The 20,079-nt window shown below is 51.9% G+C and overlaps 2 protein-coding genes across 11 annotated transcripts; both read left to right on the forward strand.

Moving 5' to 3' along the window:
• Window positions 1–141: 141 nt before the first annotated feature.
• On the forward strand, window positions 142–4,554 carry Trip6 (thyroid hormone receptor interactor 6). Its single transcript, NM_001127570.1, has 9 exons — window positions 142–399; window positions 652–779; window positions 874–999; window positions 1,252–1,635; window positions 2,235–2,328; window positions 2,425–2,594; window positions 3,616–3,794; window positions 4,045–4,165; window positions 4,287–4,554. The coding sequence occupies exons 1-9, from the start codon at window positions 291–293 to the stop codon at window positions 4,416–4,418; spliced, it is 1,443 nt and encodes a 480-aa protein (NP_001121042.1). The 5' UTR covers window positions 142–290; the 3' UTR covers window positions 4,419–4,554.
• A 1,993-nt stretch (window positions 4,555–6,547) lies between these two features.
• On the forward strand, window positions 6,548–20,060 carry Srrt (serrate, RNA effector molecule). Of its 10 annotated transcripts, none has more exons than XM_087579294.1 (20): window positions 6,548–6,792; window positions 7,031–7,170; window positions 11,626–11,754; window positions 11,993–12,139; window positions 12,297–12,485; window positions 14,178–14,347; window positions 14,437–14,621; window positions 14,725–14,823; window positions 14,906–15,020; window positions 15,833–15,990; window positions 17,265–17,326; window positions 17,426–17,504; window positions 17,732–17,920; window positions 18,228–18,401; window positions 18,492–18,645; window positions 18,736–18,929; window positions 19,073–19,229; window positions 19,373–19,474; window positions 19,599–19,701; window positions 19,861–20,060. In XM_087579294.1, the coding sequence occupies exons 2-20, from the start codon at window positions 7,049–7,051 to the stop codon at window positions 19,934–19,936; spliced, it is 2,604 nt and encodes an 867-aa protein (XP_087435420.1). In that variant the 5' UTR covers window positions 6,548–6,792; window positions 7,031–7,048; the 3' UTR covers window positions 19,937–20,060.
• Window positions 20,061–20,079: the final 19 nt, after the last annotated feature.

Genomic DNA, 20,079 nt, shown 5'->3' on the forward strand with positions numbered 1-20,079 from the left:
CCGGAGGAGGGCGGTCCTCACTTAACAGGAGGGGGCCAGAGAAAGGAAGAATCGTAGAATAAGGCTTGGGGGACCACGTGACCCTCACCAGGAATGTGGTGACGTCAGGGGGCGTGGTCCTCTCCAAAATTGGGGAGGAAGGGAAGAAAAAAAAAGCCAGAAAAAGTTTCTTTGCTGGAGTCCCAAACGGGGCGTGGGGCCGAAAGGGAGGGAAGGGGCTCAAGGGCCCGGCCGCTGGGCTTGTGGGGGTCCTGACCTCTGTCTGGAGTGGAGCAACCCTATTCCAGACCATGTCCGGGCCCACCTGGCTTCCCCCGAAGCAGCCAGAGCCCTCCAGAGTCCCTCAGGGGAGAGCGCTGCCCAGAGGAACCCTGGGTCCGCCAACGGCCCATGGAGCAAGTAAGTGTTCCCCTTTCCCACACCCGGGAGTGGCAGAAGAGCCATTGGCCACTTTCCTTAACCTTTTCTTCCTTGCCTATCTGCTTCCTGCTGTCCCTTCCCCAAGCCAGAGTCCCTTGCTCTTGTGCAAGTTTCCCTAACTCTTGGTCCATCCCCACCCAGACTCCCAGGTACGTGAAGGAGAGCTGCCTGAGAAAGGCGGCTTTAACCAGGGTACCCTTCTCCGCTCTCACCTCCCGTCTCCCCCTTTAGCGCTCCAGCCTCACCCCAGGGTCAACTTTTGCCCCCTCCCACCTGAACAATGTTATCAGCCTCCGGGGGTACCGGAAGATCGGGGGCCTACTTGGGTGGGATCCCATGGAGCAGCCCAGCGCCTGCAGGTGAGAATTGGAGGTGAGGGTAGGATCAAGGTGAGAGAAGGCTAGGTAGGGGTTGTGATCGGTATTTGTTCTTCCTGTTTTGGCTCTGTCTCAGGGGCTCCCTCCAGACCGGGGAGTCATCCACCCTGGAAGTCTGGACGCTGAGATAGATTCGCTCACCAGCATGCTGGCTGATCTGGACGGGAGTCGCAGTCATGCACCTAGGCGACCAGACAGACAGGTGATCTCCTGTGTTCTGTCTCTCCTGTGTCAGCCGATTCTCTTTTGTAGATTCTCAGCCTCAGTCCGCCCTCTTCACTCTCCGCCCACCCTCTTTGCAACTAATAAATAACTGGTTCAAGGAATCATGAACTTCCTTCTTGTTAGGCCTAACCCATGGGAACTTGACAAAAGTCATGGCTCCCGAGATTCCACCTGGCGCGCATGGATCTTGGATCTGGCCTTACTGTTTGTGCATTGTTTGTCTTCCCAGGCTTTTGAGGCTCCTCCACCCCATGCTTACCGTGGAGGCTCCCTGAAACCCAGCGGAGGTGCTGTTCCAGCCCCGATGCTCCCAGCATCTCCCTATGGTGGACCTACTCCAGCCTCTTATGCTACCGCGAGCACTCCAGCTGGTCCTGCTTTCCCTGTTCAAGTGAAGGTGGCTCAACCCGTGAGAGGCTGTGGACTGCCCAGGCGGGGGGCTTCGCAGGCCTCTGGACCTCTTCCAGGCCCCCACTTTCCTCTGACAGGTCGTGGTGAAGTCTGGGGAGCTGGCTATAGGAGCCACCGAGAGCCAGGACCAGGGGTTAAGGAGGGAGCTGCTGGAGTTCATAACCCTGCAGGAGGAGGAAGAAGAGGTGGGCATGAGCCTCAGGTAAGCCAGGGGGTGTGGGCACGGTGGTACCTGGTCATTGTAGGTAACTGGCCGTTGGTTAGGTGGTGTGGAGGCTGAGGGATTAAGATACCGTTTTTAGGAGACGCAGTTCAGTTGGTAGAGAGTTGGTAGAGTCCTTTTTTTTTTTTTTTTTTTTTTTTTTTCTTTTTTTCGGAGCTGGGGACCAAACCCAGGGCCTTGCGTTTGCTAGGCAAGCGCTCTACCACTGAGCTAAATCCCCAACCCCGGTAGAGTCCTTTTTTATTATGTAGGAATCCCAAGGTTCTAGACCCAGCACTGTATAAACAAAGCATGGGGGAGGTAGAGGCAGGAGGATCAGTAAATTAAGATATTTGGCTACATAATGAGTCCAAGGCCAGCCTAGGCCATATGAGACACGCTCTTAAAAATAAATATAAGTCAGTCGTGGTTTTAGGGTACTTAGAGGTCAAGGATTACGATGTCCAAAGGGAAGGGGCTTCCTTCCCTTGTCAGCCTGGGAGATATTCTCAGAGGAAATTTCAGGGTTCCTGAGCTTGTGGGTTACTTACGGTGTGTGAGGTCGAAGCAGCACTGCAAAGCCCTGTTTCTCCCTGTAGGGCCCCTTGAGCCAGCCTCCAGAGGAGGAGCTGGAGAGACTGACCAAGAAGTTGGTGCATGACATGAACCACCCGCCCAGTGGGGAGTACTTTGGTGAGCTGACCCGCTGGGTAGGATGGGACGGGGAGGGGACAGTGGATCCGGTGTCCTGGGTCTGTGGAGACTGATCTTGTTCCCCTCTGTCCCCAGGTCGGTGTGGTGGCTGTGGCGACGATGTGGTTGGTGATGGAGCTGGGGTTGTGGCCCTGGACCGTGTCTTCCATACTGGTTGCTTCGTGTGTTCTACCTGTCGGGCCCAGCTCCGAGGCCAGCACTTCTATGCCGTGGAGAGGCGGGCGTATTGTGAGAGCTGCTATGTGGTGAGCGGTTGGGCTGTGAGAGGGTGTTGCCAAATTGGGAGTGTCAAGATTTGACAGGCAGGTTTCTATCCAAGAGAGGGCCAGGTACTCAGCTGGGTGGGCCTGGAAGCTGGAGATTCAAGCTGAGGTACAATGAACTAAGTATGGTGGCTCAGGCCTGTCTGGAGGAGAACATGGGCTACGGAAGCGGGTTGGAAGCCAGCCCAAGGCACAGGTTTCCGAAGATCGATTGATCCATCAACCAAAAGAACACTTTGCGTTTTGTTTCTTGGATTGCCTGTTTGTCGTTTTGAGATAATACGTCGTGTGTCCCAGGCTGGCCTGAAACTCTTAGGTATTTATAGCTAAGGAAGACCTTGGGTATGGGGATTCCAGGTGTGGGCCACCAGATCTGTTCTTTGTGGTGTTAGGAATGGAACCCAGGGCTCTTGCATGCCGGACAAACACTTTACCAACTGAGCTACAACCCCAGATTAAGGAATGAGTTAAATGTGGACACGAGCTGAAGGAGAGGAGGAACAGCTCGTGCTGTCTAAGTGGGTGGCCACCTTCCTTCCTTCCCTCCTTCCCTCCTTCCCTCTTTCCCTCCTTCCTCCCCTCTTTTCCTCCACCTCTCCTTCCCTTTCTCCCTCCTTCCTTCTTTCCTTCCTTTGAGACCGAGTCTCACTACGTAGCCTAGGCTGGTCCTGAAGTTACAGTCTTCCTGCCTCGGCTTCCGAGAGCTGAGAAACCAGATGTGTGCCCAGCTAGAAGGCATTTTAGAGTTGAGGTAATTTGTAAAAGCCTCACAGCATTCCTCAGAGGCAAGCACTACTGACTCATCTCACTGAAAGAGGAAGTGTGCGGAGACCAGATTCCTTGTCTAGAGGCTTCAGTGCCCGTATGAAACCTCAGAAATGCTAAGTCCACCTTCCACTGAATGCTCTGCGGGGAACTACACACACCACGTGGTTGGGCAGAGAGTACGCCTTCCTGGCTGGAGTGGCTTTTCCCCCTGACCTTCCTTCCTCTTTCCTATTAGGCCACACTGGAGAAATGTTCCACATGCTCTGAACCCATCCTGGACCGAATCCTGAGGGCTATGGGGAAGGCTTACCATCCTGGTTGCTTCACCTGTGTGGTGTGCCACCGTGGCCTCGATGGCATCCCTTTCACAGTGGATGCCACCAGCCAGATCCACTGCATTGAAGATTTCCACAGGTCTCAGAATGCCTGCTCTGACCTATCTCTTCATGTCCCAGGGTCTGCCTCTTCTTTTTCTATCTTTTCATTCTCTTTTTTTTTTTTGACATTACTTTCTTCCCCAAGACCGAAACACATCTCTTAGATCCTTCTCTCACACACCCTCCTACCCCCCAGCCCCTTCCACTCTTATTGGGCTCCATTATGAGCCTCTTGAGGGGTTGGGAGGGAGGGATCTGACAGCCTCTTTGGTTCCCCTCCCCTGCAGGAAATTTGCCCCACGGTGCTCAGTGTGTGGTGGGGCCATCATGCCAGAGCCAGGTCAGGAGGAGACAGTGAGAATTGTTGCTCTGGATAGAAGTTTCCACATTGGCTGCTACAAGTGTGAGGTGAAGAGGTCACCGGGCAAGAGCAAGAGCTTTGCAGAGCCTGGGAGGCTGGGAGAAAAGCACGGTGGGAAAAGTCACAGAAGAGCTCTCAGACTAATAGAGGTTTTGTTTCTCCTCACAGGAGTGTGGGCTGCTGCTGTCCTCTGAGGGAGAGTGTCAAGGCTGCTACCCGCTGGATGGGCATATCTTGTGCAAGGCTTGTAGTGCCTGGCGCATTCAAGAGCTCTCAGCCACCGTCACCACCGACTGTTGACTGCTCTAAGAAGGACCTGCTGGGATCTCAGTCCCCCTCTGTTACCTCCCCTGACATCTACCCTTAGTGTTTGCACCAAATGCTGTCTCTTCTTCCTCCCTTCATGCAATAATAATCAGTGGAGTGTTTAAAAGCTCTTGCAAGTCTGTTCTTTCATTAGAGTCTCATAGGATGAGGCTGGGTAAACCTCGAACCCCAGCACTCAAGAGGCAGGGACAGACTCTGTGAGTTTGGGGCTAGCCTGGTCTACATACTAAGTTCCAGAACAGCCAGGGCTACGTAACAAGACCCTGCATATATTTTGTTAACTCTCATCCTGTACTTTTTTGTTGTTACGTAAATTAAATGAACCCATTTATAGTAGGCTAGGGATGTCTCAAACGGTTGGATCTCTACTGGTCTTTCAATTCCTTCAAACTTCTGCTGGCAGATACAACAGAGGAAGTGGTGTTGGCAGGTCCAGGCCCCACCAGCCACTGTTCTCATGTAGAAACCACAGTGCCGGATGCCAGTGGCCTGTTCTTTTCATCTTGCCATCGCTCCAGAAGGAGCAGATGATCCTGATGTGCTCATCGATTTCAATGTTCTGTGCCATTTTCCAGAGGGAGGCATCGGAGCAGGTCCTCTGTTTACTGATGATGCTGACCTGCTTGGTACATGTAGCCACAATGCTGTGACGTAGGCCAAAGCCAGAAGATAGTTTTATAAAGGACAAATTGTAAAATATCCCAGGCTACCCTTGGATTTGAAATAGAGCTGAGATGGCCGAGGTTGTTCTTGAACTCTGGATCTCCCTGCCTTCATTTCTCCAGTGCTGGGATTGCTGGAGTGTGACACTGCTTCTGGCTACATTTTTTTGTGGGGGATGGGCCAGAGACTCAAACATGCGTGCTCCACCATGTTTCCCTCTTCTTGAATTATGTGTGTATGAACTGACTGTGGTGGCGCAGGCCTTTAATGCCAGCACCCAGGAGGCAGAGACAGGCAGATCTCTGAGTTTGAGGCTAGCCTGGTCTACAGAGGGAGTTCCACAGAGAGACAGCCAGCTGGGGCTACACAGAGAAACCCTGTCTTGGAAAAGTTAGGAATATAGGTATCTGTGTATGGATGTGTGGGTGTATGCACATTTGAGTTCGGTGCCCTAGTAATCCAGAAGAGGTCATCAGATCCCTAGTGACTGGAGTTAGCAGCCTGTGAGCTGCCAGACATGGGAGCTGGGAATCCAGCTCTGGTCCTCTGCAAGAGCAGGAAGTGCTTAACCACTGAGCCATATTCCCAGCCCCATTTGGGAAAAGTTTTTGAGACAGGGTTGCAGTGAGTTGCCAAGGCTGGCTTGGAACTCGTCCTGCAGCCCTTGAATTTGATTCTGTGTTTACTTACCGAGCAGCTTGGGTTATAGGCTTGTGCCAACATAAATGTCTATACTAAGTTTCTAAAATGTCCCCTTGTAAAGACACCTTAATAGATGCTGGGATTTTTTTCTTTCTTTCTTTCTTTTCTGGGAGCAAGACTGTGGCACGCTCCCTTGTTTAGCTCAGTATTCTATTCATGGAGAAGGGCTTAGTGTTATCTTCGGGAATTGGGAATTTCAACTGGGAACCAGTGGATACTGGTGGTTGATTCCAGGCTGCAACGTAAAGACTCCCATCAGAGAATTGGGCGTTAAGATTGAGATTTACACGTTTTGCATGAGTATCAGGCTCCTCTGTCCAGAAAAGCAGGAAGAACGCGTTTTATAGGTAGACAGCCTAGATTTCTGCAGAAGAAAATGGTGGGAGGAGATCCCTTTAAAATGGTTGCTTCTATGCATTTTGCCCTAGACATCCATCGTCTCCAAACCCATCGACAGCGTGAGGAGGGGGCAAATCCGCTCTTGAGGAGGTCAAGAGGTGCCCTACCCCAGGGATCCTGCAGAGCAACCTCTGAATGCAAACTAGCTCCTACCGAGGAAGCATGTGGGGAGCAAAACTTAACCTCTCCGCTCTCCTCACTTTCAAACAGGAAAGAGCACGTCCTGAAGGCCTGGCTTGGCCCAGGTCAGCTTCCGTAGCTCCTAGTGCTGGGCGAGTGTGTCGCAAAACCGCGCGAGACTTCCGCGTCTCCACCCTTTTCCCGTCATTCCTTTAATCGCTCTTAGTTTTAGTTTGGTCGGGGGTCTTGTTTGTAGTTGGAGGCCGAGCTCCGTGGGTGACGTAAGCTGCGCGCGCGACTCCTCTAACCCTCCGCGGTCCCGCTCTCATCTTTCCATTCGCCTCTGGGCTAAGAATCCCTGCGTCTCCTTCAAACCCTCTTTGCGGTCCATTGTCGCGCGTTCCGGTCCGCCCGGAAAACAAGCCCGCCGGCGCGCGCTTCCAACGGCCCCGACCGCTGCCAGGTGGGGGAGGGGAAGCAAAGGCCCGGGTGGCGGGATCCGAAGGAGAGGACTGTGCCCGGGGGCTTCGGGGGTGGACAAGGGGGAACCCCTGGGGACAGTGAAACTGTCGGAGCGATCGCCCTGCCCGGGATGGCAGGCCGGCCTCGGCGGGAGGGAGGCGGGCGTGCTGCCCCCGGGGGACTGTCCCTCCACTGGTCCTTGTTCATCATCACCGTGTCCACCCGCCGCCGGGCCCCAGGCCTCCTCTGACAGCACCATGGGTGACAGTGATGATGAATACGATCGAAGACGCAGGGACAAATTTCGAAGGGAGCGCAGTGACTATGACCGTTCCCGGGAAAGAGATGAAAGACGGCGAGGGGACGATTGGAATGACCGGTGAGACGGTCCCTCCCCTCCGTGCCCCCTTCACCCCGCACCACCCTTCTGCGCTACAACTTTTTTCCGTTTCCCCTCATCTTTCTTGATTTTTCCCTTACAAAATCTTGTTAGGATGTAATCTCTACCGTCGAGCCATTTCTGTAGTCCAGTCTGTTCACTGTTGGCTCAGATTTTGAGCCTTTAATTTTTGAGTCTGAGGCTTTAAGATCAAAGCTACAGCCAGTATTAGTGGTGGACAGAAGCTCCACACAGCTGGTTGGACCAGTGTCTTCCGTGCAGGCTACATAGGGTGACCCTATCTCAAACCCAGGTAACAGGAAGCACAAACTGAGCCTTAGGACTAAGAATCTGAGTAGGAAAGAGTCTTTATATTGACATCGGGACTTTGCATTCTTCTACCCCATGGAAAAGATAGTTTTTTGTCATCGGGACTTTGCATTCTTCTACCCCATGGAAAAGATAGTTTCCTAACAACCCGATTGGCCTGAAGCTTGTAGGTAGCTGAGGATGACAGTAAACTTCTGCTTCTGTCTGCCTTTTCCTAATGCTGGAATTATGGGAGTGTTCTACCACATTCTGTTTCAGAAATTTTTGAAGGGATTTTTAAAAACAGGTAATTGAGATGAGAAGAAATGTGGAAGTTTGTTTCTCTTTTATAAAAAGATGTTTATGGGGGGGTTTGCTGGAGAGATGGTTCAGCTGCTCTTCCAGAGGCCCTGAGTTCAATTCCTAGCAACCACATGGTGGCTCAGAACTATCTGTAAATTTGATCTGATGCCCTCTTCTGGTGTGTCAAGGACAGTGTGGTCTTAAACGTAAGATAAATAAATAAATCTTAAAAAAAAAAACAATTTAGTGAGTTAACCGCCATAGCTCAACTTGAAAAAAGGATTTCTTTATTTTTTAAAATTAATATTTTTGAGTGCTTTATCTGCATGTACATCTGCATGACAAAAGAGGGCATCAGATCCCAGTGGAGATGGTTGTGAACCACCCCTTAGTTGCTGGGAATTGAACTCATGACCTCTGGATGAGCAACCAGTGCTCTTAACTGCTGAGTCACCTCTGGAGACAGATTTCTTTAAAGGAATTTGAAGTGACTTTTTGTGATAGAATTGAAGAGGTTGAGACCAGCGAGGGCCACATGGTGAGACCCTCTTCTCAATAAATAAGTAAATATGAAATTAAGGAAAAGCCTGCCAATCAGCACTTAGAAAACCCTGGAAAAGATGAAGCCTAGTTCCTGTGTGACACGTATGGGTGTTTGTGATTTATGGAGACTAAAGGTGTTCTTTCTCTTTGGAGCTGAAGTAACAGGCATCTGTGAGTGGCTTGCCACTTGTGCTAAGAGCCAAATATGGGTCCCCTGCAGAAATAGAAAGAACTCTTAACCACTGAGCCATTTCTCCAGGCCCTAGCACATTTTTAAAAATTAATTATTTAATTTTTGGTATGTTTTTCAAGATAGCATTTCTCTGTACAGCCTTGGGTGTCCTGGAACTTGCTGTGGGCCAGGCAGTCCTTAAACCCAGAGATCCACCCACTTCTGTGTTCTGTGTGCCAAGCACTGGAATTAAAGGTGTACGCCACTAGGCCTGGCAGCTTGGTCTTTTTTTTTTTTTAATGTATAAGGATTTTGCCTACATGACTTCTGTGCACTGCATGCATGCTGTGCCTGTTCCCTGTAGGAAGCCAGAGCAGAGTGTTGTAGCCTAGAGCCAGAACTGACGGGGATCCGAGCTGCAGTGTGGGTCCTAGGAGCCAAGCCTCGGTTCTCTGAGCTCCTGAGAGCCATCTCTCTAGCCCCCTTGAACTTCAGTTTTTGAGACAGGGTCTCATGTAGAATAAGCTGAGCTGGGACATGTTGCTCCTGCTTTGATTCTCTTCAGGTGGGAATAGAAGTGTGAGCCACCATGCCCAGCTCTCCTTAGTGGTTCTTTAAGAAGAAAATCAAGTTTGCTTTTCTAAGTCTGAAGCTAGTTTAATTGTGTGAGGCCAAAGTGGCTTGGCTACATGGCACAGATAGGCATGGCCATTGCAGAGGGACATCTGTTCTGAGGAGCAGATGATGACCATCTATATAATGTTCCGCCGGAGCCACCAGAAGAGTCACTTAGCCGGCCTTGTAGGGAGTGCCTTAGACGTAGGGTGATGGGAACAGCTTGAGGTCAGGAGGTGGCACGGTGCAGAGGGAGCGTAGGCTCTCCATTGGTGGAGTGGTTCCAAACGGTCTAGAGACATTGCTGGTTTTCTTAGTGGAGCTGCAGGAGTGCTGCTTAAGGCAGCTGGTACTTTAGGGCAGAAATCATGAAAAGGATTCAAGCTGCAAGGAAGAGCATCAGTTAGTGTCCCGAGAGAGCGCTGGGTTTCAGGATGAGAAGAATGCATGAAAGCATTGTGTGAAGTGTGGAGTAGTCTCAGCCTCAAGTGCTTTTCACAGGTGCCGGCTGTTATGGAGCATTGTCAACACAGGGGCTTCACACTTAGTGTTTGGCAGACATGTGCAGGAAAACAAGCTAAGAGTTGTTAGTAAGAGAAACTTACTGGTAAAAATTCATTTTAGAAAACTTGAATCTGGGGCTGGAGAGATGGCTCAATGGTTAAGAGCTCCCCGACTGCTCTTCCAGAGGTCCTGAGTTCAATCCCCAGCAACCACATGGTGGCTCACAACCATCTGTAATGAGGTCCAATGCCCTCTTCTGGTGTGTCTGAAGACAGCTACGGTGTACTCATGCATAATAAATAAATAAGTAAATCTTAAAAGAAAAGAAAAGAAAACTTGAATCTGCATCATGAGCTCCACAGTGTCCTGATGTTTAGACGCCTCCGAGGCGAGCAGTCTTGATGCCATGTGGCATGGTGCCCTAGAGTGAGAAATGTCAGGAGCTGTTTAAGGTCTTGTAGCAGTGATTTTAATGTAACAGAATTGAAGGGCATTGAACATTCTAGGCAAGTGTTTACTCCGAGCCACAGCTCTAGCCTACTGGTATGGTTTTGATGAAACATCTAACATACTTCATGTGTTAGTTTTGAGACAGGGTCTTATGAAGCCCATTTTGTCTCATATACTATGTCACTCCTCCATTTTCTTTTTTTTTTTTTTTTAAGATTTATTTATTATATTAAGTACACTGTAGCTGTCTTCAGACACACCAGAAGAGGGTATCAGATCTCATCACAGATGGTTGTGAGCCACCATGTGGATGCTGGGATTTGAACTCAGGACCTCTGGAAGAGCGGTCAGTGCTGTTAACTGCAGAGCAATTTCTCCAGCCCGCTCCTCCATTTTCTAAGTGTTAGAATTACATTCTGCCTGCCTCAGCTCACTCTTAACAATACCTCTTTCTTTCCAGGAGCAGGCCTCACACCTGTAGTCAGCACTCCTGAGGCATGCAGGTTGGAGACCATACTGGCCTAAGTAGGGAGTTCCAGGCCAGCCTTGAAATGAGAGCCTGTAGCTAAACCCAAAAGGACTGGAACCTTTAATTACAGGAGTCAGAGCTCGAGGACTCAGAATTTGAGTTTCCAGAGAGTCAGGGCTACCTAGAGAGACCCTGTCTAAAATATATGAACCCCCTACACCAGATACCTAGCCCAGCTGTTCAAGAGTGTGAGCATTCTGTCAGCACAGCAAGATTATGTTAACTGTATGCAGAAACCAGAAAGAAAAGCCCAAATTATCTGAAAAGGCCATTAAGTATTTCCTTTTATGATAATATATCTGTGAGGAGTAGTCATTTTCTTCCCCCTTATCAAGCCAGACCTTGAAGAGAACAGTGCTCCTCCACAGCAAGTTCTTGTTGTTTTTGGAGAAAGTCATTTCATAAAAACACATTACTACCTTGACATGGTGATAGAGAGGCCGATAATCTCATCTTCTCTTGAAGCTGAAGCAGGAGGAGCTCAAGTTCAGGATCTGCCTGTAGGGGCAGCCTGTGCAATTCCGGGACACTATGTACTCGTGTACAGTGAGTCAGGGACAGCCTGTGTATTTTAGGGATATCAGCTCAAGTTTTCTGAAAGGGAAGCAGGGCTGGGGCCTAGCATAGCTCAGTGGTAGAGTGAATTCGACGAGTACTGGATTCAGCCTCTGTATCTGCAGAGTAATGTATATTAATGTATATTAATGTATAGCCTTAAGATTCATAGATGCTGAACACTGGCTTTAATTTAAGGTAGGTGTAGTGATGTGTCCTTGTGATCTCAGCTCTTGGGATGTGGCAGTAGGAGAATAGCCATTCAAAGTGATAAGTAAGCTTTGTTTCTGTAGGGAGTTGGAGGCCAGCTTGTGTTTGGCCCACTGCAGCAGCTGCGAGCTGCTGTGTCTTTGTGTTTGCTCCTGTGCAGTGCTGAGAGTGGAACCAAGGCCTGTGTTTTGTAGGCAGGCATTGCAACTGACGGACAGCTCCATTTCACTCCATCTTTGCTATTGAAACTTGTTCTTCCTTCCAGAGAGTGGGACCGTGGTCGTGAGCGCCGCAGTCGGGGTGAATATCGAGACTATGATAGGAACCGAAGGGAGCGCTTCTCTCCCCCTCGACACGAACTTAGTCCCCCACAGAAGCGCATGCGGAGAGACTGGTGAGGTGGCATCACTTTCTTTTCTTACCCTCAGGTCCCTCAGGCCTCAGCCCTGCTCCTGCTGAAAGCTGGCTGCTTCCTTGCCTCAGTCATCCCTCACACCCAGCGTTCCTTTGTCCCTTTTATCCCTTGGGTGAGAGACCATATCCTCCGTGTGCCCCTTCTCGTGCCCTTGTCCTTGTTCTGGAGAGGTAGTTCTGTTTCCTTCTGTGTCTGACTTTTGTGTCCCCACCTTCAGGGATGAGCACAGCTCTGACCCATACCACAGTGGCTATGACATGCCTTATGCTGGGGGGGGTGGGGGACCAACTTACGGCCCCCCTCAGCCCTGGGGCCACCCAGACGTCCACATCATGCAGCACCATGTCCTGCCTATCCAGGCCAGGTAAAGCATGGGGTTCTGGGGAGAAGGGAATTGCCAGGTTTGGGGGGAACGTCTGGTGTGTGGGAGAGTATGGTTGGAGCCTGGGAAAGAACAGGTTCTGGGGTGCCTACACGCCTGCAGTGGTGGGCACTTTTCTGACTGGACCCCTCCCTTCCAGGCTGGGCAGCATTGCTGAGATTGACTTGGGTGTGCCGCCACCTATAATGAAGTCCTTCAAGGAATTCCTCCTGTCTCTGGATGACTCTGTGGATGAGACCGAGGCAGTCAAACGCTACAATGACTACAAGCTGGACTTCCGGAGGCAGCAGATGCAGGATTTTTTCCTGGCTCATAAAGATGAGGAGTGGTGAGTGCCCCTGCTTGCCTGCCCCCTTTGCCCTGGCCCCTTTCTCTGGTCTGGCTGGAGGAGCTGCAGCCTGTCCTTGGTTCTCCCCACCATGGCACTTCCTGGGAGTGGGGAAGGGGAGGGAAACACTGTTGGCTGGTGGGATCCCACCCACCTCCTTCTCTGCCTTCCTCACTGGGACACCTCCAGGCAGCTGACCAGAGCTACTTAGCCTCTTGGTACAGCACACAGACTGCAATCCTCTTGTTGGTGTGGGTCCTTGTCATCCCCAGTCACCAGGACCCAGTGTGGCCGTGGTCTCCCAAAGGCAACGAGTGAAGCCAGACAAGAAAAGCCAAGATCTCAGGGTCGTTTGACAGAAAAAAAGAATTTGAATTTTTTTTCCTTATGTGGATGTTTTAATTTTAATCAACCATCTTTTCCCCCCTCCTGCTCCTCCTCCTCATCCTCTTTCTGCTCCTCCTCCTTGAAAAGAGCCAGAACTGGGAACTACACCCGCCCATCGACGGAGCTCGGAGCAAACCCACCTCCACCCCCACCATACCCAGCCCATACATGAGCCCCCGGCTGAGCGGCGGGCGGGGCCGGCCAGGCAGACAGGCAGGGCACCGCTGTGCACAATGCAGTGGTCTAGCTGAACGTATTGCTCAGGCAGCTAGTCAGTCAGGGCCCCCACCGCGGAGGCCCGCGGGGGCGGGGCATCTAGGCCGGTCACCCCAGCCAGGAGCCAGCGGGCAGCCCGCCAGCCAGCATGGGCCCAGGGCGCCACTAGTTAAATCTTGAGCTCTGTTTGACCAAGCAGCCAAGGTAAAGATCCTGGAGGTGATGCCTGCGGCTTTCCTCTCTGCTCAGCCTGTTCTGTCCTGTCCTCTCCTCATGTGCCCTTCTGACTGCCCTGTGTGTCTCTGGGTCACTCGTGCACCTTCCACTCTCTCTGTCCATGGTCTTGCTCTCTGCTAAACACTTCTTGTTTCTGTTTTCTCAACTTGTCTGTCTTTGTTTTGGATTTCGGGGCCCTTATATTTCCCCCATTTCTACTTTTCTCCTACCCTAAGTTCTTCTGCCTTTGTTTTTCTCCCCTGCCCTCAGAGGCCTGTTAAAATGTTTGCTTTTTCATGCTCTACCCAGATCCTAACCCTCCAGCCCTCTTCTATTCCATGCCTACCTGAGGCTGTGCAGGCACTTGGCCTTTCTTTGCTCTTTCCTGCCCCTTCTGCCTTTTCTTCCCATCAGGGGAGAAAGGTGTTCTGCCTTTGGGCCTTTTCTATCTGGTACACTTCAGGTTTCCTTCTGGCTCCACCTGGGGTGGAGGGAGTTGGCGGGAACCTCGTCTGGGCTTGGCCAGGAGAGGGCGGTTCTCTGGGCTCCTGCTCCCTTGGCTTTTTCGGAAGCTCTGGGAAGGACATCTTCTCAGCCACTGCTTCCCAGAGGCTTACAGCAGTAGAGCTGCCTCACAACCTGGCCTTCTCAACCCAGAGCTCTCAATTCCTGGTTCTCCCCCAGATCTTCCAGAGCACGATCTCTGGTTCCTTTTGGGGTGTTGGGTGGTTTTAGTGCACCCCTTTCTTGATTTTATGACCTTCTGTGGGTGTGAGGGGCTATGCCCTGCCATTCTTGGGCCCCTTCCCACATTCAGGTCTTGGCTGTTCATAACTGTTTGCTCTCTCCCATCCTGCTTGCTTTCTTCTCCAGGTTCCGATCGAAGTACCACCCCGATGAGGTGGGGAAGCGGCGGCAGGAGGCCCGGGGGGCCCTGCAGAACCGACTGAAGGTGTTCCTGTCCCTCATGGAGACTGGCTGGTTTGATAACCTTCTCTTGGACATAGACAAAGCTGACGCTATCGTCAAGATGCTAGATGCAGGTATGGACTTAAGGTCAGAGGTCAGCAGGTCTCGGCTGGGAAGAAAACCAGAGCCCTTGGGTCGTGATGTCTGCTGTTGTCATTGGTAGCTGTCATTAAGATGGAAGGTGGCACAGAGCACGATCTCCGCATTTTGGAGCAGGAAGAGGAGGAGGAACAGGCAGGCAAGACTGGGGAGACCAGCAAGAAAGAGGAGGGCCGAGCTGGACCAGCCCCGGGGGATGGAGAGCGCAAGGTCAACGATAAGGATGAGAAGAAAGAAGATGGAAAACAGGTTGAGAGGCAGGGCCTGAGGGAGCTGGAACTGCACTGGGGATGGTAGGGTGGCTTTCATGCAACCAGCAAGAAAGACTGACATTGTCAGAACTGTCTCCTAGGCTGAAAATGACAGTTCCAACGATGACAAAACTAAGAAACCTGAGGGTGATGGGGACAAGGAGGAGAAGAAAGAAGAGGCTGAGAAGGAAGCCAAAAAGGTAAGGTGTGTTTTGCATGAGGCCAAGATGTCGGGCCAGATCCTGGGGGGGTCTTGATGGACTACTCCTATTGCTTCCACAGAGCAAGAAGCGGAACAGGAAGCACAGTGGTGATGACAGCTTCGATGAGGGCAGTGTATCCGAGTCTGAGTCTGAGTCTGAGAGTGGCCAGGCTGAGGAGGAGAAAGAGGAGGCTGGTAATTGTCAATTTCTTGCTTCGGCTCCTTTGTTTTACTACCTACAGTAGTGTTAGGTGTGTGTGTGTGTGTGTGTGTGTGTGTGTGTGTGTGTGTGTGTGTGTCTGTCTATTTTTATAAACAGTTGGTAATCGTGTATCTCGGCTAGCTCCCAGATAAGACAAGAATGTAAGATTTATTTAATAAACTTTACAGCACAATAGCTGAACAGTACCCTATTCTATTCCTCTAAGCTGATCTGTTTACCTCCCAGGCAAAAGGCAAAATCCCCAAGATACTTGGATTTTTGTACTGATTTGGTTCTCTGTTCCAGATATGGTCCCATGGTGTCTCACCCCAGACCTCTTCCTCCTGGTGAATCCTCCTTTCTTCCTTCTCTCTCTCCCTCTCCCTGGCTGGGATTAGAAATCCAGCCCTATTCTAGCCCTGTTCTCTCTCCTGTTTAGCTATTGGCTGATTGGCTTTTATTGATAAGTCAGAGAATAAATGGGGAGAAATATTTACACCCACAATCAGGCAGGAGATACCTTGATTGTATTACTGTGCCATGTCTGGATTGCAACCAGGTGTTGGGCAGAGAAATCAGCATTTGAATAATACAAGGATAATCTTTACACTGTGTGTGTGTGTGTGTGTGTGTGTGTGTGTGTGTGTGTGTGTCTGTGAGAGAGAGAGAGAGAGAGAGAGAGAGAGAGAGAGAGAGATTGTGATTGGTAGGAAGGGGTTTTCTGGGGTGATGTCTGACTGTAAGTGCTGCTCACACATTGTATCTGTGTCTAATAAAATTGTACTGATGACTACTTCTTGCTTAGAAGAGGCACTTAAAGAAAAGGAGAAGCCCAAAGAAGAGGAGCGGGAGAAGCCTAAGGATACTGCAGGGCTGGAGTGTAAGCCCCGGCCCTTGCATAAGACTTGCTCTCTCTTCATGCGCAACATTGCGCCCAACATCTCAAGGGCAGAGATCATTTCTGTGAGTGGGGACATTGGTCTTGGGGCAAGGTTGGAGTGAGTCCCAGATCCTTGAGGCCTTTGGCGTAGGGAGGCCTGGTCCCTGTGGAGCCCCACCTGCACTCTGGTTCTTGGGTGCTGGCCTTTCCTTCCTGGGAGCTGAGGGGCACTTGTTTAAGGTTTTAAACCGCAGAGATGAGGGACGGAGTGGCTGAGTCACTGTGTGGGATGAGGGATGGAGTGGCTGAGTCACTGTGGGATGAGGGACGGAGTGGCTGAGTCACTGTGTGGGATGAGGGACGGAGTGGCTGAGTCACTGTGTGGGATGAGGGACGGAGTGGCTGAGTCACTGTGGGATGAGGGACGGAGTGGCTGAGTCACTGTGTGGGATGAGGGACGGAGTGGCTGAGTCACTGTGGGATGAGGGACGGAGTGGCTGAGTCACTGTGGGATGAGGGACGGAGTGGCTGAGTCACTGTGGGATGAGGGACGGAGTGGCTGAGTCACTGTGTGGGATGAGGGACGGAGTGGCTGAGTCACTGTGGGATGAGGGACGGAGTGGCTGAGTCACTGTGGGAGGAGGGACGGAGTGGCTGAGTCACTGTGGGATGAGGGACGGAGTGGCTGAGTCACTGTGTGGGATGAGGGACGGAGTGGCTGAGTCACTGTGTGGGATGAGGGACGGAGTGGCTGAGTCACTGTGTGGGATGAGGGATGGAGTGGCTGAGTCACTGTGGGATGAGGGACGGAGTGGCTGAGTCACTGTGTGGGATGAGGGATGGAGTGGCTGAGTCACTGTGGGATGAGGGATGGAGTGGCTGAGTCACTGTGGGATGAAGTCACTGTGGGATGAGGGACGGAGTGGCTGAGTCACTGTGGGATGAGGGACGGAGTGGCTGAGTCACTGTGTGGGATGAGGGATGGAGTGGCTGAGTCACTGTGGGATGAGGGACGGAGTGGCTGAGTCACTGTGTGGGATGAGGGACGGAGTGGCTGAGTCACTGTGGGATGAGGGACGGAGTGGCTGAGTCACTGTGTGGGATGAGGGATGGAGTGGCTGAGTCACTGTGGGATGAGGGATGGAGTGGCTGAGTCACTGTGGGATGAGGGATGGAGTGGCTGAGTCACTGTGGGATGAGGGACGGAGTGGCTGAGTCACTGTGGGATGAGGGACGGAGTGGCTGAGTCACTGTGGGATGAGGGACGGAGTGGCTGAGTCACTGTGTGGGATGAGGGATGGAGTGGCTGAGTCACTGTGTGGCTTTTCTCTTACCTTGCTGCGTCTGACTCTTGTAGCTTTGTAAAAGATACCCAGGCTTTATGCGAGTGGCACTGTCAGAGCCCCAGCCAGAGAGGAGGTGAGAAGCCTGGTGCCTTGGGATGGTGTAAGGAGGCGAGGTAGTGAGTGACCACACCGGCTGTGCTCGGGGACAGTGCTGATAAACTTTGTTGTGCAGGTTTTTCCGCCGTGGCTGGGTGACTTTTGACCGCAGTGTTAACATTAAGGAGATATGTTGGAACCTGCAGAACATACGAGTAAGTGTTGGGTGGGGAAACGGGACATGATTGGGCCCTGCTTGTCCATTTATTCCCTGTCCACTGATAGCCATGAGGCTTCGCCTACAGGCTTCACTTCTGGGAAGCTACAGTACCGGGGCCATGGCTCGGTCCTCTTTGGGGGGCTTGGGTTTAAGAGTCTCTGTAGGGCCCATTCTTCCTGGTGCAGCTTCTGGGGTAGTCATTGGCCTTGTTGATTATTATAGCTCCGGGAGTGTGAACTGAGTCCCGGTGTGAACAGAGACCTGACTCGTCGTGTCCGCAACATCAATGGCATTACACAGCACAAGCAGATAGTGCGAAATGACATCAAGTTGGCAGCCAAGCTGATCCACACACTGGATGACAGGACTCAGCTCTGGGCCTCTGAGCCTGGGACGCCTCCTGCGCCCACAGTTAGTGACTCCCAGGGGATTGTTTGTAGTGGACCCAGTGTTTCCTTGTGCCACCCCCAACCTCATTTGCTCGTTCTCCTCATCCCTCGGTCCTACTGATAAGCTCCCGTGTGTCCCGCCCGCCTCCCCTTTGTCTGGACTCTGTCTTCTCCAGCCTCCAACAGCATAGTCATTTGTGGGTAGGATGGAAGAAACCACGAACAGCAGACTGTAGGGAAACGGGGCTGTCAGTGGTGCTGATCCTCCCTCCTCACGGCCCAGCTTCCGGGCTGCTCCTCTGCCTCACTGTCCATCTCATCCTTGTCAGAGCCTGCCCTCTCAAAACCCCATCCTGAAGAACATCACCGACTATCTGATTGAGGAAGTGAGCGCTGAGGAGGAGGAGCTCCTGGGGAGCAGTGGAGGACCCCCGCCTGAGGAGCCTCCCAAGGAAGGCAACCCTGCAGAGATCAATGTGGAGAGGGATGAGAAGCTGATCAAGGTGCCCATTGTGACCATCTGGAGCACGTGTCCAGGGGCATGAGTGCTGTGTGTCTGAGGGCTGTGTGACCTTTTATGTCCCCTCCCCCAGGTCTTGGATAAACTTCTTCTCTACTTGCGTATTGTGCACTCTCTGGATTATTATAACACCTGTGAGTACCCTAATGAGGACGAGATGCCAAACCGCTGTGGCATAATCCACGTTCGGGGGCCCATGCCTCCCAACCGAGTCAGCCACGGAGAAGGTACGCGCAGCTCCTCCCTCTGCTGTGGCCTCTCACCACCAACCTCTGTCTCCTGTCCCTCCTCTCAGCCTGCCTTTGTCATCCACACAGTGCTGGAGTGGCAGAAGACTTTCGAGGAGAAGCTGACCCCGCTGCTGAGTGTGCGCGAATCCCTTTCTGAGGAAGAGGCCCAGAAGATGGGCCGGAAAGACCCAGAGCAGGAAGTGGAGAAGTTTGTCACCTCCAATACACAGGAACTGGGCAAGGATAAGTGGCTATGTCCTCTCAGTGGCAAGAAATTCAAGGTCTGGGATGTAAAATGAATCGGTAGGGTGGGTTGGGAGGTGGGCTTAGATAGCAAGACCCCCTAAAAGAGTGGAGGAGGCTGTTACCGTCCAGTGGTTGGGGAAGGAAGAGACTGCAGCATGCTGTCCTCATATCCACCCAGGGTCCAGAGTTTGTGCGCAAACATATCTTCAATAAGCACGCTGAGAAGATCGAGGAGGTGAAGAAGGAGGTGGCGTTCTTCAACAACTTCCTCACAGATGCCAAGCGCCCAGCTTTGCCTGAGATCAAGCCAGCTCAGCCACCTGGCCCTGCCCAGAGTAAGATACGATCTGTGGTGGCCGCCACACCTTTGACTCCTTGTTCCTCTTGAGATGTGTGCTCCACCAACCTGCAGGCCCATTCCTAGAATTCTTGTCAGTTCCTTTCCTCCCCGCAGTAATTCATGTTCCTGTCCATGTTGTACTCCCCCCAGGCCTGACCCCAGGACTTCCCTATCCACATCAGACACCACAGGGCTTGATGCCCTATGGTCAGCCCCGGCCTCCCATCTTGGGCTATGGAGGTGAGTGTGCAGGTGCAGTGCAGGGGTTCAGTATTTGTAGGGGCTACAAAGCTTAGGCTGAGGTTGAGGTCAGTTTTTAGTTCACCCTGGGTCTTTCTCATAGCTGGTGCTGTCCGCCCTGCAGTCCCAACAGGAGGGCCTCCATACCCCCATGCTCCATATGGTGCCGGCCGTGGGAACTATGATGCTTTTCGAGGCCAAGGTTATCCTGGGAAACCTCGGAACAGGTGAGTATGAAAGATGCCCCAGCTGCTTTCCCCTCCTCTGACTCTGGGGACATCTGTTGACACTGCCTTTCCCCCTCCTGACTCTGGGGACATCTGTTGACACTGCCTTTCCCCCTCCTGACTCTGGGGACATCTGTTGACACTGCCTTTCTCTCTCAGGATGGTTCGAGGAGACCCAAGGGCTATAGTGGAGTATCGCGACCTGGATGCCCCGGATGACGTTGATTTCTTTTGAACCAGCCACGTCCCCTCATTCTGCATCGCTGCATCTGTACCTGTGACCTCTTTATCCTATCAGCTGAGAATTTTTTTGTACGTTATTTTACCTGCTAGTAAACAACTTGAGTACTGTGTGTTAACTGTGTGCAGTATGCCACT

This window comes from Rattus norvegicus, chromosome 12 (genome assembly GCF_021556685.1).
Source record: "Rattus norvegicus strain SHRSP/BbbUtx chromosome 12, alternate assembly SHRSP_T2T, whole genome shotgun sequence".
Lineage (NCBI taxonomy): Eukaryota > Metazoa > Chordata > Mammalia > Rodentia > Muridae > Rattus > Rattus norvegicus.

Bases quoted from the DNA above. Each gene is read 5' to 3' on its own strand.
- Trip6 (NM_001127570.1), top strand. From the start codon at position 291: ATGTCCGGGCCCACCTGGCTTCCCCCGAAGCAGCCAGAGCCCTCCAGA. The intron at 780-873 runs GTGAGAATTGGA...GCTCTGTCTCAG, and splicing joins GAGCAGCCCAGCGCCTGCAG to GGGCTCCCTCCAGACCGGGG. The intron at 4,166-4,286 runs GTGAAGAGGTCA...TTCTCCTCACAG, and splicing joins TTGGCTGCTACAAGTGTGAG to GAGTGTGGGCTGCTGCTGTC.
- Srrt (XM_087579293.1), top strand. From the start codon at position 7,049: ATGGGTGACAGTGATGATGAATACGATCGAAGACGCAGGGACAAATTT. The intron at 18,930-19,072 runs GTCTGGGATGTA...ATATCCACCCAG, and splicing joins TCAGTGGCAAGAAATTCAAG to GGTCCAGAGTTTGTGCGCAA. The intron at 19,230-19,384 runs GTAAGATACGAT...TACTCCCCCCAG, and splicing joins GCCACCTGGCCCTGCCCAGA to GCCTGACCCCAGGACTTCCC.